Source organism: Acomys russatus, chromosome 21 (genome assembly GCF_903995435.1).
Source record: "Acomys russatus chromosome 21, mAcoRus1.1, whole genome shotgun sequence".
NCBI classification, from domain to species: domain Eukaryota; kingdom Metazoa; phylum Chordata; class Mammalia; order Rodentia; family Muridae; genus Acomys; species Acomys russatus.
In genome coordinates, this window is record NC_067157.1 from 53263688 (window position 1) to 53283546 (window position 19859).

Below are 19859 nucleotides of genomic sequence, written 5' to 3' on the forward strand. Positions count from 1 at the left end.
TTGCTCCCCATAGCTTTCTCAACCTGATTACTTATAGAACCAAGGTTGAAGACACCTACATCAATCATTAATCAATACTCTCATGGACTGGCCTACACTCCAGTTTTATGGAGGCATTTTCTCAGTTGTCATTTCCTCTTCTTAAATAACTCTAGCTTGTGTTTAGTTAAGCTAAAACTAGCCAGCATAGCTGAAGAAAAATTCAGAAAGGAGATTGAGACAATTCTGGAAATAAAAGAAGTAATCCATCAAATAAACAATACAACAACACATCCTCAACACACAAGACCACACAGGGGGAAGTAACCCATCAAATAACCAATACAACAATGTCCCCTCAACAGACAAGTCCACACAGGAGGAAAAAAATCAGAGCTGAGGACAAAGTCAAGATGCTAACACACTTATACATAAATAAGGAAAAATGAACAAGACTGAAACATCTGAGAAACATAGGCTATATTCCAGAGACCAAAGCAAAGACTCCAGAACATAGGCAAAAGATCTGAGGTAACGTCAAAAGACACAGACAATGTATTCAATTCAATAGTGCCAGGATTTCCCAAACCCACAGAAAGACGTTTAAACACAAGAGGTGCACAGGTTTCCAAACAGCCCAGGCCAATCAGAGAACTCCCCAGGAGATAGCAGAGTTGCTAAGGGTGTGGGTGTGGACGGTGGAAGAGAGGTGGGAGGAGCAGGGAGGGCGGGAGAACAGGTGACATGAAAGCGCAAAGGGAGCTACTGGCGATGAAAGAGAGCAGGGCAGGACAGGAAGGATGGGGGAGCAAAGGGAGCCGAAAGACCAAAACAAAACAAAACAAAAAACAAAAAACAAAAAAACAAAACACCAGACTGTGCTTGAAAATACTATAACGACACCCACTGCTTTGCATGTTGATTAAAAACCAAACGCATACACCACAAGCGTTTCCCTGAGTCACTTACAGATGAGAGTACATGTGTGTGCATTTGTGTGTGGTAAGCCGCTCAGGCTTCTCCACACTCTAGTCTACACCCATCCTGACTGACTTAGACAGTCAGTGTGGAGGAACAAGGGCCGCGCTGATTGGTGCTGGAGTCCGTGGCTCAGGGTAAGTGCACTTGTGCAGGCTTCATGTGCTTTGGTATTTCAGGGTGGGGAGTGAGGAGTAAAAACTTTTTTTTTTTCTGTCAAAATACCAATTTCTGATCCTAAGATACGTAGGACCTAGCAGGTACTCTTGAAGATTTCCTTGCAAGGGGACCCGCCGTCTCCCCAGGCCGACTTCTTCACGTTAGCGTGATGCAAGTTCAACACCTGACAGAGCTAACAGACTATGCCTGTGTGGTCATTTACATGCTAGTGTAAAGGGAGCTATTGGGTTTGTCAGTTGGCTCAGAGGGATGGGAAGGACCCTTGGGATGAAGGAATGAGCCCCCTTAAGGACCCCCATTAAGGCCAAAGTCTGGGAAAATGTAAAAGTTGGCCTACCCAGTCCTCCCTTAAGGACCCCCATTAAGGCCAAAGCATGTAAATTTCTAGAGGGTCCAGCTTGAACCAAGGACAGACAGATATCAGATCACTGTGTGTGTGTGGCAGGGACAGAAAAAACCTTAAAGAGTCCAACTTAACTCAAGGTCTCAGTTTGTGCTCAGTGTCCAGCTGGACTCAAGGACAACCAGCTGTGTTTAAAATTTCCACTACTCCTCGCCAACTAAAAAAGTTCCTAAATGCCCCCTGTGACTGCTTCAACCAATCTTCTCCATAGGTCAACTTGCCCCTCCACCCATTATCCAACCACGAAATGCCAAGACTTGTAACTCCCTCCTTGCAGCTTTTCTGCCCAAATGCCAACCAATCACATACTGTAAAACTCATTTCTTTGTCTAAAACCTATAAAAGGCCCATGTCTCTGCTTCTCGGGGTCGGCAGCTTGAAAGATCTGGACAGACCCCGTCACGTTGGCTCAATAAATTCCTATGCGTTTGCATCGACAACAGACGCTGTCTCTTAGTGGGGAAACCCCAGTCGGATGGTGTTAGGTGGGGCCTTTGAGGTAGCCCCCATGAGTGAGATCCACCCCCTCATAGAGGGAGGGGGTGCCCAGGTAGCTCTCTTGCTTACTTTCTATTATGTGAGAACAGCAACAAATCAGTGGTCTGCAACCTGACAGAGGGTCCTCACTAGACCCCAGGCCTGCTGGAGTCCAGATCTGCAGTCCCTAGAACTGAGAGGGGAAAACCTGTGTTGTTTATAAGCCGTGCAGTCTCTGTCACTTTGTCATAGCAACCCTGTTGACTAAGACAGACTATATTTTGAAGAGTTTGGCTTATCAAACAAAGTAGATACTCCTACTGGTTTTTAAAGGGTGTGTAGCTTCTCTGGGATCACAGCTATGGAAGGCTCTGGTACTTAGTCTGGCCCCTGGGCCCCATCTGCCCTCCTTCCTGGGACTAGAACAATGGCATGTGTTTGCACCACTTGCCCTCAGCTGGCTCTTTCCCAGGACAGGCACAGACCTACAGTGCCAGAGCCAACGCCTTTCCCCTTCTTATCACTGCCCTCCATCGCTCTGCTGCATCTACCACGCCCCTACCTTTCTGTTCAGCAAAAGTCTCCCAGAGGGTCCTGGCGGATGCTCCCAGACTCTCCCATGTTACAGCCATTTGGGTTCTTTCCACCCTGGTCGAATAGGAGCCACAGAGAGTTTGGGACTACATCTCTGCTGCTGGTTGGGATGACTTTGGGGGAAAGTTTTCACTTGCATGCTAGCATGCCTGGGGAAATTCCCACCCGAGGTGGATCCATCTCTGCTTTGCATCCTGAACTGCTGTCTTACTTCCGATGTTAAAACCCTTCTGGAGTGGTTTCAGTCAGAGGCTGGGAGCTTTTGGATAATGTAGGTGCCTGTGCTCACATCCTAGTGGTTTGGATTCATCTGGCCTGCAGGAGGGTACAGAAAGCAGAATCCTCAAACAGTGCCCTTTGGGTTGTGAGGGGCAAGAGGCGTGGGGGTGGGTGTCACTGTTCCTCTTCAGGAGCACGTCTCATTTGGGGCCTGGGGACTAACACTGTGAGTTGGGTAAATGCCCCCCACCCCCCACCTCAGTACAGCTCCAACCATCAAGCTGCAAAGCAAGAACGTGTATTACGTTGCTAGTGGGAGACAGTCAGGTGACTCAGCACCACCACAGAGTCACACAGAATACACAGAGGGCAGCATGACGAGACAGATAATTAGATAGAATGCTAGGTCTACTTGTGGCTCACCAACCGTAGCAAGGAAGCACACAAGCGCATCCGTGTGTGTGTGTGTGTGTGTGTGTGTGTGTGTGTGTGTGTGTGAGTGTGTGTGTGTGTGTGCGCGTGTATGCACAGTGGAGATGAACTAAAATGGGAGAAATGCCTTTTTCTACATATTTATACCTGAAAAAAAAATCCCAATTTCTTCTAAGGTATATAAATATATCCCTCCCACATATAAATCTTTCTGTATATGCCTCTTCCTATACAAATATTTCTTTACATGTGCCTATATATCTATATATGTATAGGAAAAGGCAGAGTGTTAAAGTGCCTCAGCAAAACCGAGTGTCAGCATGCCAGGCAACCTATGATTCCAAAAGGGACGGATGCTTTTGTTTGCAGCCCAGGGATCTGCCTGTGACCCATCTGAGGAGAAGGCCTTTGGGAGTGTGATGCATGGCTTTCAAGGCCAAGACCACGCTCTGCTAAAGACCTTGGGCAGACGACCTGGCCTGGGGCTCCTCTCATCCACAGAACTATGATAATGGCACCATGGGCCCTGTGACGACTGCTGAGAGAACACGAGGGACACAGAGCTGAGCGAGGAGCCAGTGTGCCCCGCCTACAGACTGTGTTTGTATGTCTCGGTCAGTGGCACTGTGGGCGTTGGCGCCCTCATTTCTGGCATATAGAGACAGGGATATCAAGACTGAGAATTTGCAATGATGGTGAAGACTTTTGGAGCCTTGATGGGTCTTTAAGGCCTCTTAAGAATAAAAGTAAATCTTTTTATCTATGTGCCCTTAATTCCATGTTTATACTGTTATACTCGGGAGGCAGAGATAGGCAGATCTCCGTGAGTTCAAGGGCAGCCTGGTCTACAAAGCAAGTCCAGGACAGCCAAGGCTACACAGAGAAAGCCTGTCTCTTGAAAATACAGGTAAATCAAAATCCCCCTCCTGCCCCCAACCAAAGCTTTTGAAAGAAAATCTGTGACTTTTCCAGCTCAAATAATGGCTAGGGGACACTGTTAATGTGTGGGTCAGCTACCAGAAGTAGAGAATACCCACTCAAGGGCTCTCTTCCCTTTTTTAGAAATTTTATTTGTAATTTCAAGTTAGAAAATAAATTGGACAAGGATCTTTTAATGTTCAAAGAGAAAATAAAATGTGTTTTCTAAAAAGGGTCAAAGCCAGGCGCTGCTGAAGAGATACTTAGCATACCCCAGGTCGGTTCTCTTCAGGTGAATGACAGCTTTTAAGTTCCACCTTCCTCACTGTAATATAAACACCTGGTGACACTCACTTGTCACACTTGTCTCTGCACAGCCCTCCCCAGTGTAAAAAGTCAAGCAGCTGCTCAGGCTGCAGATAGCTGCCTTGAGCAGCCCGTCCTCTGCTGGTGAAAAGTGGAACAGCATCCTTCAGGGACCTAGCTGAACAATTATGGTGCCACAGGGCTCACAGTATAAACCTTGCTATTGTCACAAATAGCTGTTATTGTTTTGGAAGAATCTGAACATGTTAAATTTGGGATTAAAGAATAATTGAGGCAGGCTGTGGAGATAGCTCAGTGGTTAAGAGCACTTCCGGAGGTCCTGAGTTGAATTCCCAGCAACCACATGGTGGCTCACAACCATCTATAATGTGATCTGATGCCTTCTTCTGGTGTGCATGAAGATAGTGTACTCATATACATAAAATAAAGAAATAAATCATTAAAAAATAATCGGGGTGATGGGACTACAGAGTTTCTGGCTGAGGAAGTTTCCAGAAACATACTTCACAACCCGATTTAGAATAGCACTTTTGGTGATGATGACAAGGGCCGTTCTTCCAATTATTGGTGGAACGTGTACCAAAGCCACAGGTGAGGTGAGACTGGGGCATACGGGCATATTAAAATCACATCAGGGACTTCCTGGGAGCTCTCAGGCCAGGGTAGTAGACCCGTGCCTTGCTCATCCATTGTCAGAGAAGAAGCTCCCTCCTGCAGCAGATGGGAACCAACAGAGAGACCCCAGCCAGACATTGTGCAGACAGTGAGAGACCTTGGAACACTCAGGCCTAAATGGGATGTCTCTATCACACCCCTCCCCTTAGCTCAGAGAACTACACAAGGGAAGCAGAATGAACGTGAGAGTCAGAAGGGATGGGGGACACCGATGAACCAAGGCTTTCTAGACCCAACAAGGCCGGTGCACATATGACCTCAGTGACTGAGGCAGCTTGCACAGGGTCTGCACTGGTCTGTCCCAGACTGAGTCCTGGAGCTAAAAGAAATGAACACGTGCTCTCACGCCTAACCCGGAAGCTATCCCAATCCGAGAGCCGCTGAGAAGTGAGAAATCTCACTGGGGAAACAAACCACTCTTAAGGAGAGGCCGTCCTCTGCTAACAGAAAAGGAACTCAGGCACAGCTTTGGAGGTTCTCTGTCTCACAATGTTAAGACAGGGCATTAAAACAAAAACAAAAACAACCAAAAAACCAAAAAATGCCTTTAGATTTTTATGGAGTTCCTATGTGTGCAAATGTGTGTGTTTCCGTGTCTACATATGTTTCTTAGGCTTTCTCATTTACTCTTTTTCTTGTTTGGTTGTTTTGTACTATTCCAATTTGTTTGTTTTTATCTTATTTTTATTGTCATTCCTTAGATGCCTGTCTGATTTCTAAGAGACAGAAAGGGTACAGATCTGGATAGAAGGAGGGGCGTGAAGGAGCCGGGAGGAGTTGGGGGAGGGGAAGCCATAATTAGAATATGACGTATTGAAAGCAAAACTATTTTCTATGAAAGGAAAAAAAAAAATTACACCTGGTGAACAAGGCCCGAGAATGAATGCCAGGCCAAGGGAAAAGTGTAACTTTCTCACCTTGACCCTATGCAGTGCTGGACACTGGGATGACAAGGGCCCCAAGGCCACCCAGGCTGCGCATTAAGGGCTGATGGACAGAGAGCTCCCCACTGTCCCTGGGGTTTCATCTCATCTTGGTGCCCCTACTTAACTGTGGTCTGCCTGTCCTGCTTGCCCACGGGGGCTAGCCCCAGTTCTGTCCTTTCTTTTTGTCCCCGCAGCTGCCTCCATCTCTGCACTGGAGTCTGACCCTCGGTAGCTGTTACAGCAGCAGCTTCTGGCGTGGGTTTGCGGTGGTTGTCTTATCAACACGGCACACTCACCGTCTGCTTCAGCAACCAGAACTCCCCGCAGCCTCTTTAACTGGAACTCTTTCTGTAAGCCACGTATATACACGTACACGGAGACAGGGAGCCTTGCTGTGTACTGTGTGATGCAAGTTCACATTAGGAATTAAGACTGGAACAAAAGGCCCCAAGGCAGCCATGGCGGCACACAACTTTAACACCAGCACTCCGGAGGCAGGGGCAGGTGTATCTCCGAGTCCAGTCTGGTCTATAGAGCAAGTTCCAGGACAGCCAGGGCTACACAGAAAAACCCTATCTTGAAAAATAAACAAAAACAAAACGGTAAATGAAATAAAGAACAAAAGAGCAGGCATTCACCTTAGTCAGATAACCAGGACAGGACTGATTAGAGGCAAAATGCTGCTATAGAGACCGTGCTGCCTTCTGACTTTACTAAGTAAATTCTGACATTTTGGAATGCTTGATTATGTTCCTGCTATCCATGACAGTCTGAGACATGTTGCTGAGCCCCTACAGGCCTGCATCTGAGGCCAGCTTCCTTGATACCGACACAGCCACTGGTCAGGAACATGCCTATGTTGCCTCACCACCCCTGGTTTCAGCCCAGGAACGAAGGGGTAATGGTAGCCGAAATCCAGTTTTTAGCTTTTCAAAGGTATACGTAGTGTAGGAACTAAATTCGTCAATCTGATTTCTGAGTGGTGAGAAACAGCATTTCCCTTAAGGATTTAGTGCCCTCTGGTGGCCACAGGTGCTCTGCAGCCACTCTGAAGAATGACAGGGAACAATTTTCTTTGGTGGGAATCTGTCTGTCTGTCCATGTCTCTCTCTCTCTGTCTCTGTCTCTGTCTCTCTGTCTCTGTCTCTGTCTCTGTCTCTCTCTGTCTCTCTCTGTCTCTCTCTGTCTCTCTCTCTCTCTCTCTCTCTCTCTCTGTTTATGTGCAGTAAGTATGTAGAATATATATATATATATATATATATATTACATATTTGTGTAAGACCTATGTGTGTGGTGTTTGTGGGTGTGTATAGTGTGGGCTGTGTGGGTGGGGTGGGGAGTGTTATATGCATGCATGTATGTATGTGTGTGATATGTACTGTTTATGTGTGTGCAGTCTGTGGCATTATTGTCAAAATCAGTGGCTCTTTATTACTGTAGCTTGCCCTGAGAGATGTTTTGCAAACAGTCTTTGACTCCTTTTTGAGGGTGAAGTACAATTGCACCCCTGGGTGGACTCGCAGACAACACTGTCTGTCTGGTATCCCTCCCCTCAGTGCAGGACATATTTGTAAGTGACTTGTTCCAGGCAGTAGCGAGTGTGGCACTTTACATGTGGTCCATATGTGGCACACCTGTATATTTATGAGAGTGCCTTGGAGTCACATGGGTATATTGCAATCAAGGGAACTAGACCTAAGACCTGGACATGCCAGACCAGAGAAGGGGTGTAGCTCCCTTATCTGTGACCCATGGACACCCAGTGCCTCTGTGACAAAGGCCCCCCACTGACTTGTCACCTGACAGCCGGTGTGAACCAGCAGACAGGACTCCCACTGCCCCATCAGCTCAGCTCCATCCCTACCGCCAACTCAACGCTGCCCACTCCTCTTCACCGCTCAGGAGCTCTGTGCAGCCTCGTTTCCTCTGAGGCTGGACTCCTCTCTGCAGCCCTGATTCCAACCCCGACTCCACGGCAGTTGATTTAGACAGCAGCAGCTTCTCCTGCAGCTGGCTTATCGACACAGAATCGATTTACACTTCTATCATCTTACATTTCTGCTGGCGCCATTTTAATCTTTGTATCCACCCAGTGGCCAGAATATATGTATAAATATGCATATCTATCTGAAAGATACACAGGCATAGACATATTTATGATATGATGTGTGGTGTCGGTTAGTATCAGCAATTATGATCAGAATGAAAGAGCTGGTTCACCCTTGTCAAAATATCAAGGGGCTGTCTGCAAACTGCTGACACTGACGCCATGGTGCCTTGGGAATTCATGGTTATTGAAGAAATTCTGACACTGTGGAAAGACATAAGCATGTTCCTCTACGTTGCTGATCAACTGTGCTCATGACAGGTGTGTCTATAGTATATAAGGTGTACTTGGCATGGTATATATGCTTTCTATAGCATGTTGGGCATGTACATATGTTGTGCTTTGTGTTGTAGAACATTGTGGGGTGTGTGCAATGTTTGTCTGCAGTATGTGGTATTTAGCACTGGTGTGTGTGTATGCATGTGCGTATGTGTATACATGTGTGTGACTGTGTAGTGTTTATGTGTGGATATACACATGACTAGGCCTGGGTGTAGTATTTGTAAGTGTGCATGCTTGTGTGCATGTATGTGTTTCGGCATGACTTGCGTAACTGTGTGTGTGTGGCTATGTGTACGGCTGTGTGCAGTGTTTGTAGTATGCATGTGCATGCTTGCATGTGTGTGTGTATGGTGTGACTGTGTGTAGCTGTGTGTGTGTGTGTGGCTATGTGTACGGCTGTGTGCAGTGTTTGTAAGTATGCATGTGTATCCTTGGGTGTGTGCGTGTGTGTGTGTGTGTGTGTGTGTGTGTGTGGTGTGACTGTGTGTAGCTGTGTGTGTGTGGGGGGGGGTATGGCCGTGTGCAGTGTTTGTAGTATGCATGTGCATGCTTGGGTGTGTGCATGTGTGTGTGTGTGTGTGTGTGTGTGGTGTGACTGTGTGTAGCTGTGTGTGTGTGGGTATGGGCATGGCTGTGTGCAGTGCTTGTAAGTGAGAAGGGAAGTCCATGAATAAGAAACCTGGACATAGAGTCCGTCTGCATTAGGGAACTTTACAGGCTTGGCCCAGGCACGCCAACCGCTAACCCCAGTGGGTTCCATCCAAGGCATCTCTGGAATAGCTGGACTTACCTGATTTATGGGGGATTTCTTAGTAACCCTTCGAGATATAACCCGAAAGCCGCTAAAATGCTACGCACGGTTGATGCTAACATAAGGAATTGTTGCTCTCCTTGAGCAGCCCATGCCCAAGCTCAGGCAGGGCTTACTTTCTGCGTGTTCTTTGAAGAGCCCACACTCGCACTCTCAGTGGTGTCTGACTTTTCTTTCCTCCCTTTCTCTTAACGCTCCCGCTTAAGCCTAAGTGAAAACATCTTCCATAAACTCTCTAAGTTCGCTTCATCATAAACTGCCTTCTCTTGGAAGTCTTTCCAGTGCTGAACCCAGAAATCCTGGGATGGCTTGAGCTCAGGTCCCTAAAAGTATTCGGGAACTGCTTGGACTGCTGAGAGTGGCAGTGCAGAGCTGTGCCTCTCCCCTCACTGGTGGCGCTAAGACCCTTTAGAGTCCAAACCCCTTTCTGGAAGCCCTGCTACCAGGGAGGCTTTCGCAAGTCTTTCTCAGGATGGGAGCTGGCCTCAGGCTAGAGCTGAGGTAAGACAGCAAGGCACATAGAGTGGAAAGTTCATTCAGGCAAGATCTCAGGGGTGGCAGAAAGCCCAAAGAGGTGGGAGAAAGCATTGCTAAAAATCATGATTAATACTGACAACCAGTTCTTCCTGTAAACACTCCTTCTGGTTATTTTTGTGCAAATATGCAAATGTGTTGGAGGATCAGGCAATTGGGCTTCTTAACTGACAGCTTTAGCCTCTTCCTTGATGCGCTCTTGGCCTGGAGCAGAGGCCTGTCAGTCAAGGAGCTAGGTGGAATACCTTTACCCCAGCACCACTGTTCTGACTACTTCCTGGAGGCCTTGAGGAAAGTGCATAACTGCAGCTGTAGGCTGCTGTAGCACACCTGGCTCCTGAAGGTGTGGCCTCAGCTGCAGCTGTTTCAGATGCTTTATGCTGGAATTTTCAAATTGCTTTACTTGGAATGTTTGCCATCAGCAGCCTTGGTGGACTTGTAAAGATCCAGTAGCCTTTTCCCCCAAGACCAGAGGGTGGCACTTCCCCAGATGATAGAGAGGGACAATTGTAACTGGCATAAAAGGGACAGTTCCATGCTTAGTGTAAACACAGTCATTTGCATGAAGGTGTGCTGTGACACTATAAATATCCCTTTTCTGGTGTAGCAGGCTGTGTGGCATCTGGGAGATGCCTGTTGTGCTGTTCACCAGGTCTTTCAAGCAAAGCCTGGAAAAGGCTTCTCTCTTGATCTCTGCTTCAGTAGAGTGGGATGAACTGGGGACACACACACACACACACACACACACACACACACACACACACACACACATACACAGCCGTGGTGGCAGAGCTGGAGCAGGAGAGTGGCAGTGGCCTTGACAGCCCCAGAGGCAGAGAGGCAGCGGAGTGGCAGGGGCCAGTGGTGGACTCACGCTAGAGGCAGCCACAACATCAAGAGGACAGTGGGAAGAAGGGACAGAGGAGGCAAAGGAGCAGCAGTTGTGACCCTGCTCAAAGCTGTGAGTGGCAGCTGCAGAGTTCCAGAGAGTGACCTGGGAAGGAACAAGAGACGAGGACAGGGAGCAGAGGCTGAAGAAAGAGGGTTGCAAAGAGCCAAAGAAGAGAAACTGCAGGCTTTGGTCAATGGAAGAGTCCCAGAGAGCTGCCAGCCCTTAAGGGTGGGGCTGATGCCCAGACCCAAGGACCATAACACTATGGCTGTCGAGGGCTGAGTTCCGATGCTTAGGTTGGGGACATGTAACAGAAGCCGCTGTCAAAGCGTGAGGTATCCCGGCATCCTAGGTCTTCACAAGAACCCTAACACTCACTGCTGTAGGGTTAAGGGTCCCCTTGCTGTAGAGGGTGCCACCTGCCGAGGCTCCCCGTTGACTGCTGCTGTCGCTACTGGGAGGAGCTAACCATTACAATGGCTGCCAAGGAGCAGTGGAGAAGCTTCTCCTTGCCTACCCAGGGTTCCTATCTGGGTACAGAGGAAGAACCAGCTGGCCGGGTAAGAATGCAAGGAGAGAAGAGCTACTTCTCAAGTGCAGGGAGGGGAGGGGAAAGAGACAGGAGACAGGAGGGAGAGAAGAGGATGAGAGATAGAGAAGAGAGAATGAATGAATAAATGAATGAATGATTATATCCTAGGTCTGTTCTAGAAGGGTCTGCCTTCCGGGGCAGGGGTGAGGCCAGGGTCCAGTGGCAATCTGCTGCCAGTGCACAGGTGTTGGGAAGGAGAACCTTTAAGAGAGACTAATGTTTTTCCTGTGAGAGTTGGGAGCGCCCAGGGAGCAGGTTGTTACAGAACAGGCCAGCCCCTTCTTCTCTGTCTCTTCACTGGCCTGCTTGCCTTCCACCTCCTGCCTGGAGCTGAAATGCTGTGAGACCCTCCGCTGAAGCCGAGTGCATGCTTAGATTCCCAGAAGCATGAGCCAAAAGGAAACTCATTTTTTAAGTTAAGCGGTGGTGGCGCGAGCTGATGTCTCAGCCCTCGGGAGGCAGAGGCAGGTGGATCTCTGTGAGTTCGAGGCCGGCCTGGTCTACCGAGTGAATGCCAGGACAGCCAAGGTTACACAGAGAAAGCCTGTCTCAGAAAAACAAAAACAAAACAAAACAAACAAATAAACAAAAGAAGCCTCTTTCTTCATAAATCATCAAGTTTCAGTTATTCCCTTACAGTGGCCCTTTCTATTGCGACGCAGGAGAACAAGTTATTTATGACTTGTTTTCTGCTGCCGTGACAGAACAGCTGGGACGAGGTAATTTGTAGAGAAAGACGTTTGCCTGGGTACAACATGGTTTTGCTCGCCCTTCAACTGCATCTTTCACTCTCTCTCTCTGTAGTGTCTGACATTTTTAGCATCTTAGCCTTAAACAACCCAAGCCCCAGGTTTTTATCATTTTGCGGTACTCCATGACTTGTAAATTACTTCACATACCTTCTTATTTCATTATTTATAGTTCAGTAGATCTTACCAGCCCCATGTGGCAGGGAGGGGAAAAAAAAAAAGCTGTAAGCATTTGAGTGACTTGCCTGGGAGTGAGAGAAATCAAACTGCCTTCTTTGATGGCCAGCCTAGGGCCGTTTGTGCTCCAGAGCAAGCCTTTTCACTCAGGCTAAGTGCTTTGTAAATGCACCATTGAGAGCCTGGTGGTGTCCTCAGCATTTATTTAGCTCCCATAGATGAGATGGAAGGACGATCCAGGAGGACGCGCTAGCTTTAATGGAGATCTATTGCTGCCACTCTGCTCTGTCTGCACATCACTTAGGCTGTGTCCACAGTGGAGGACTGGGGGCGAGGGGGGGCAGGGGAAGGGGAGGGAGCAGCATCAGTAAAGCAACAGGTGACTCAGAAATACACTCCCAAACCTCGAAAACAGAACAGGTCACTCACACTCTCCTGGGTGGGTACAGACAGCGGGAAGGTAGCGCCTGTGGAGACAGGCACTCCTGCACTTCGGTTATTGGCTTTAGGAGCACTTTCTCTTCCAACAGGCTCTCCATATCTACTGCTTTGGAGGAGCCCATGCTGTAATTGTTGCTTCTCCCACGGCTGCTTCTGCAGTTTCCTCCTCTGGTGAACTTAGACCCGAGCATCCTCAGGACGTGCTCTCTTCTCCCAGTCTGTCTTCTGGTTCCTTCCCACTTTCTCCTCAGGCCCACCATGGCTCGGCCAGTCCTCGCTGTATTCATAAGCTGCTGTGTGCCTCCATCATCTCACATGCATAGCCTCGACTCACCTTGGGACTGTAGTGTGGGGTTTCTCAGTCTCCAAGGGTACTGGGTACTGAGGGCTCTGGGCTGAGATGAAATCCAGGATTGTTCCCTGTCACATGGCCCTGCCTCCAACAAGCCACACTCCTGGCCTCCTTGTTACAAGGTAAGGCAGCTTTGGTAAGCCAGGGGCCAGGGTGAAATCAGTGTTTGCCTAACATTCAGGAAGTCCCAGGTATTGTAATCTTTCAGCTCGGAAGCTCCCCTGAACCTTCTGCAGCAACCATGCTGCAGTCCGGTGTCTGAGATTAGCACACAAGTAATGAGGGGTCCAGCCTTCATGGTTGGGCTTTCTTAACATGTGAGGACGAGGACGTGACATGTGAATGACCTGCCACACAGCGATGCTCGCAAGACAGTGCATACCTAGGTATTTCCTTAAACAAAGCAGCCAGAACCCAGATAGCTGGCCTTGGCCAGCCTTGGTTACTGGCCACTGTGGGCCCACTTCAGTGAGCTTCATCAAGGCAGTCAAAGCAGCAAGGTGAGAGCTTTGTCCTGTTCCTGGCACTTAGACCAAGGGTGACCTTGCTACTGTCACTGCTTGACACCCAAGCTGCCGCCAACACAGACCAGCCAGTAGAGCGTCATCCCTCAAGGTTACCAACCAACAATGTCCCAGAAGGGGGAGACATCCCATCCTGACAGGAAGTTATTCCTGCTCATGCTATGGGTTTGCTTTTATTGACAGCACAGCCTTGGGCACCCCCCCCCCCCACACACACATTCTGAAACCCGACTGAACCCTGCACAACACTGCCTTGGACCAAAGACATCCTATAGCAACAAGGATGTGTCACAGGGTCAGTAGGCACATGACCCACAGGGAAATTTGGCTAGAAGCTGTGGACTGGTAAGATGATGGGGTCGCCTACCACACATGCAGCTGGACTTGAGCTGTCAACCAGTGTGTGGTCCCCTGAGTGGAGCTTACACTGTAAAAGAACACCCATGATGAGGGATAAGGGGCCATATCTCCAATAAACAGCAAGTTTAGTTCGGGAATGAAGGAACAGAAGCAGGGATGACCTACTTGTCATTTGTCACAGCTCTGAGTGACTCAGTTGGAAATACATGCTGTCCTCCTGTGCAGCTTGGCCTCACAGAAGCAGAACACCTAGTTTCCACAGCATACGTACATGCACATGTGTGGGTTGGGGGGCACCTCTATTTGACAACATAGTAAACATTCTGGCAAACTTCTGCCTATAACAGTCAACTGGTGACTTGATGCCCCATCTGCTAACCAACCAGCATTCAAGGCTTCACTAGTCTAGACAGGATAAAGTGGTAACCAGAGGAAGAAGGGCTGTAGTCGGGTGCTGGGTATGCAATGGAAAGGAAACCTTTGACATCCAGGTGACATCCAGGTGACTTGAGCCAGATCTGCTCAAATGGATGGGCCCACTGTTATTGGATAGAAACTTTGAAAGAACTGGGAGTTCAAGTAACTTTTTCTCTTTATAAGTTAACTTATCTCAGGTATTTTGTTATAGTGACAGTAAGCTGACTCACAAGGGCCTGTGTTTCTGCATGTGTTGCTAGTGCTGTGTGGCCCCTCTGGGGGTGAGCCACAGATCCCACTACATGATTGTGATATGTCACTATGTGACAACCCACTATGGGGCTGAACATGACTGTGCTTGTGGGTCGGCGCTTTGACTTTTGCTGTTATGTTTGCTTTAGCGGGAAAAGCTGAGGAAAAATGAAGCATATCATTGCATCGACCAAACTATCGTGAGGCCTCAGAGTTGACTCGGTATTGTTTCTAAACAATTCCCGCTCCCTGCTAGTGTCTGAATTTACCATTCCCGGAGGAGTATTTATTTCACTAGCCAATAAATAGCACCCCTCTTGTCTCTACGCAGAGTAACCACAAAGAACAGCAGAGAGGTGACACTGATGCTTCCCTGGGGAGGAACTGGTCATTGGTACAGCTCCCAAAGGTTTGGTCAATAGTCACGTGGTGGTTACCAGCTTTGCATCCTTGGCTGGCCTCCCGCAACCCTGCCTTGCCTTTGATAAAGCTCTGTCACAAAGAGTTGTGATGAGGTTCAGAACTAGAAAGGACATTTGCAAACACATGCATTCCGACTGCATGCAATTATATGGCTGGAGAAGTGAGCTGTGGTTCACCAGGGAAACCTTCCTTCCTCCTATGACTGAAAAGATTGAGATAAGAACCAGCTTGGAAGTGACCAGCTGTTTTCTGGTGCTTTTGTCACATCCAGGAGAGGAGGGCGGAGTCGGGATGAAGGGAGTTGGCCGCCATTCTGCAGACCTTTAGTGAGGACTGGCTAGGTGCCAGGCACTTGGACGTAGAGATGCCATAGGAAAAGCATCTCTCTGTGATGAATGTGCAGCAGGGACGCGCAGTTATCCCGAGGCTTAAGAGAGGCCTTGGGGGTGACCAGAAGGCATTGCGGAGGAGGAGACACAGGATCTGGACCTTGAAGGTTGAATCGGGGCTCAGCAGGCAGGGATGGATACATTACTTTTGGGTACTGTGGACTTACTAGTCACAAAGCGAGAGAGGAGGGTGGGGGAGGGTGAGAAATTCCCAAACCACTCTCTTCATCCAGAGCCACCGAGGTCAATTTTCTCTGTGGCTTTAGACAATGTTGGTAAGTCTCAGTCTGTCCTGCAGTTAAGTAGGAAGAAGACCATCAGCAACTGTGAACCGCTGAGAGAGTGGATCGATCTGTGTGGTTTGTCAGACCAAATGTTTAGTCATTAGGAACTCTTTCAAGGAGAGTGTGGATGCGGCCAGAGCATCCAGGGAGGAAGCACCAGGCAAGAGAAAATGGGGCTGGGCTCTCACTAGCCTATGATCGATTGATCTGCTGCCAAGGACTCCCCAAACTCTCAGCCATTCCAACTTACAACTTGTTCAATATTTTAAAACCAATTTTGGAGTTTGCTTATTTAAGAGAAATATTGCATTAATCAAAAATACATTAAGGTTTTGGTTGGGCAGCTTAACAAATGGCAAAAGCTGGTTGGGCCCCAGGAGAAATGGATTCTCCTTGTGGAGGATGCAATATCAAGAAACAGAGAGCAACCAGCTCCGAAGGGAAGAATATGGGGAGGAGCTACAAGTGGCTGATAGGAGAGGAAGCTTCGAGTGAACTGAACTGTGAGGGAACGTGAAGAGACCCAATGAGGGGGCTTGTGGGTATTGGCAACATTTGGACATGGGTGCATTTGAAGACCAGTTTCAAGGGGGGTGGTGGTACACGTATGTTGATTCTTCCATGTGGAGAGGGCCATCCTTCTCAGGACTGCAGGTTGGTGAAGCTGCCAAGGTTACCTTCCAACCAACTGCACTGCTGTCTGAGGACCTTAGGCAGTCAGGGGCAAGCCAGCTCTGATGAAAATAGACGCCTCTTCATTAGGTCGCCAATGCCAATACAACGCCAATGCCATTGCAGTTTGATGAAATAGCTCGCCTGGTTCATCCTTTCCGTACCCGAGAGTAACTATGGACTCTGATGAGTTACCCATCAACGATGTGCTGTCTATCCCGCGTGATTTCCCTTCAGTTGTGGGTGGCCAGTGAGAAACCCAAGGACTGCATGTGTTATCCACGACTCACTCAAGTTCTTATGTTGACTGTGCAGCCTTTCAGCATCTAGCAATAAAAGCAGGGATCTTGCCCTTTCTCCACAGGGCTTGGAACAGCATCTCATCTACTATAGGTGCTTACTCTATTTGTTGAATAAAGCAATACCTTTCCACTATGATGCTACAAGCCCTCAACATACATCTATGCAGTGTGTATGCACAGATTCTGTATTGGGCTTGGGGATGCAGGAGAAGAGCTGAAGAGATGCTTGGACCTTTGCCCCCAGAGGCTCTCTTCTGCAGTGGTACTTAGGACCACTGCAGGAGTCCAGTGCTTCCTTTTGATAAGTTCAGAATCACTTTCCATGACTTCCAGGAACGTGTTTCATAAAGTTACATATTTGCTAGGCGTTGGCCAGCAGGCACTTTGATACCATTGTTGGCTTTCCTTTAGATCTCTTCCATGGCTCTCCTTCATCCTCTGAAGGGAAGCATACTCATCTACGTTTTGCCAACTAAGCCTAGCGTTTTGGCCCATATAGGAGTTCAGTTAGCATGCACTGATAGCATGATGGGTTCAGCTCTCTTGGTACTGATCATGTGAACTTAAGGTCATCTTTAACACTCGCTCTCCCCGTTTTTATGGCTTAGATATTGAGGTTATAATGACTTAAAAAAATCTTAAACACCAAGGGTAGTTGTTCCCTCTTGAAGGATGGGTGGGATTATAGGGAGAGCCAGGAACCTGGCCAGCTTCAGGGTAAGTTAGCAAGGCAGTCTCTATTTTCAATAGAGTCTCACATCTTGGAAGTTTTGGATCATGTCTGGGGTACATGACTGGGGTATATATGCTTGATTATTCCCATTTCTCAGGGCCTCTTGCTTCATCATCCTGTGCTAAAATGATGTCCAGGCAGGGCTCCCAGGGCTATCACTATTCCTGCTTTCAGTACTGCGTGGGCTTGCACTTGAGCGTCCCTGAGCTGAAATAAGCGAACAGAAGACACAGTTGCCTCCTTGACTGTGGAAGCAGAGTCCACTCCAAGTCTCCTGATACGCTGGTGGTCAACAACAGAGGATCTTATGAGAGGACCCAAAGGCACTGATTATATTTATTTAGTTATGCTAATACTGGGTAAACACAGCTGCATAATGCCTTACAGGGCTACACTTCTCTCTGCGCTGACTTGAGATGATCCATAACTTTAAAGCTGAAATGTTCTGAAACTTCCGTGTCTATTTCCTAGGTTCTTGTTAAAGAAATGGGGCATTTACTGGCACAGATTTGATGTTTAAACCCTTGTCGGCAACCATACTGAGAGAAAACTAGTGAGCAAATTCATCAACTGTGCTGAAGTTCCTAACTCCTCTAAAGTCTGATTGACTGTAATCAATAAATAAAAGGAAACACATTTGAATTTTCCTAAACCTCATGTAGCTTGTTAGTGAGTAGGGTTCGGGAAAAGTGGTTTTTTTACTCAAACAGGATGAAGATACAGTTTAGCATTGTCTGTGAGACTGATGAAAACGTACAGCTGTCCCCTTGCATGTTATGGCGCTTGGGTACAGATGGCCCAGACTTACCATGCTCCAGCTCTGAATTTTCAAGACAGCGTAGAAGCCATATATGTTCAATAGACATACTTGCTTCTGCACTTTGACCTACAAGGTTCCCTCCTCTGCAGTGATGCTGGGTAGTGGCAGCAGCTTCTACTTAGCCCCATGATCACCAGGGCTAGCAACCAAGACCCTACCTAGAGTGTGCCATGTGATTAAGGTAGGATGTTCTGTAGGTTAGAGTCCTTCATTTTTGACTTTGTAATATTTGCAACTTATGATGTCAGCCTATCCTAAACAGAGATAATTTTCATCAGTCTGCTGGGTGTGCCCAATGGTCTGAAATTGTGACAGATGTCATCTATACACTCTGTTGTGCTCTGAGAATTGCTCAGTCTCATCGTCGTCCTCCCTTTACGTTGCAAAAAATACCCTTGTAACAGCCTAAGTAAGTTTACGATTCAGTGTTGAGCTGCATTCATAGCTGTGTTGTGCAATCAACCCATGGGTCACAGGTTGGACCCACCTACAACAGTGGCACTAAGTAATAAAAGTGAGGGCAGTACTGATTTTTCTGATGTAGATACTGTGTGGTTGTCTTATCCCAGCCTCTTGTGATCACACGCATGCACGGTAGCCCTATTCCATATACACTGAGGAGAAAAATCTATCAGGGATCAGGGATATACACAGCATGGCCACTGGGAAAGCTACAGGGTGCCCCTGTGAGTGGAGGACAACCCTGGGGGAGCCACAGGCTCCTTTCCAGGGCTTTCTGTGCTGGGGCTTTCACAGCGGAGCTGACTTTCTGTGCCCTCTGAAGGGGCTGCTGCCTACCAGAGTGCTAGGCCTTCATTTGCAGCATGAGGAAATGGCTCTTACCTGAGAAGATGCCCCCGAGGCTTCAAACAGTGAGTCGCATTCACCTTCGTGGTACACTTCCTTACAGTTCCGGCAGAAAGCGAGCTGCAAGAGAACACCGTGGGTCAGGAACTCTCCCGTGCATCCCAAACTCTATTTGATCTCCCTGGCTTGAGCGATGGCTTCTCAGTCAAATTACTGTTTGCAAAGTGGAACCAACTTGTATTGTGTTGGGACTGCTCACTGTTAGAGAGTGTTCTGTGCACCCCAACAGGGTTACATTTCTTCCTGGTGTCCCCAGCCCACTGGAAGAGGCGGCAAAGCAGGAGTCCTGCAGCCAGAAAACCTTTCCAGGCTTGTCTTCAATGTTTGTTCTAAGTTTGTTTTACAAATACAATAGATTTATGTGGTTAGTGGACTTATTTCTGTATTGAAAGGCTGTTACAAAAAGAAAAAAAATGTTTTGGAGCTGGGCTGTGTCTCTTTATTTATTCCCTCTCATTCTCCTCAACTCAGAAGGGGGTGTCTTATCCCCCTGTACCTTAGAATAAGAACACATTGGGACATGGAGACTTTAACATGTGCACGGATTAAAAGGGGCCATTCCGATGGCCCTAACCCACTAGGGCTGGTGTTCTTGTAAGAAGAGATCAGAATAAGAAACACACAGGCTGAAGGAGGAGCGTGGAACGGAGAGGACCATTTGCCAGCCCAGGAGAGAGGCCCCAGAAGCAATCATAAGGAGAACATAGTTCTGCTGTTTATAGCCTCCAGCTTGCTGTATTTTTGTTGCAGCAGTCTTAGGAAGCAAATGTG

The 19859-nt window shown here is 47.9% G+C and overlaps 1 protein-coding gene across 1 annotated transcript in view; it reads right to left on the reverse strand.

Annotated features, from left to right (window-relative positions):
* Prkn (parkin RBR E3 ubiquitin protein ligase) overlaps window positions 1-19859 on the reverse strand; it is a 1140959-nt gene that overhangs the window by 15120 nt on the left and 1105980 nt on the right. The window contains exon 10 of the mRNA XM_051164341.1: window positions 19065-19148. Coding sequence (XP_051020298.1) covers window positions 19065-19148 — 84 coding nt within the window. The remainder of the gene's footprint in view (window positions 1-19064; window positions 19149-19859) is intronic.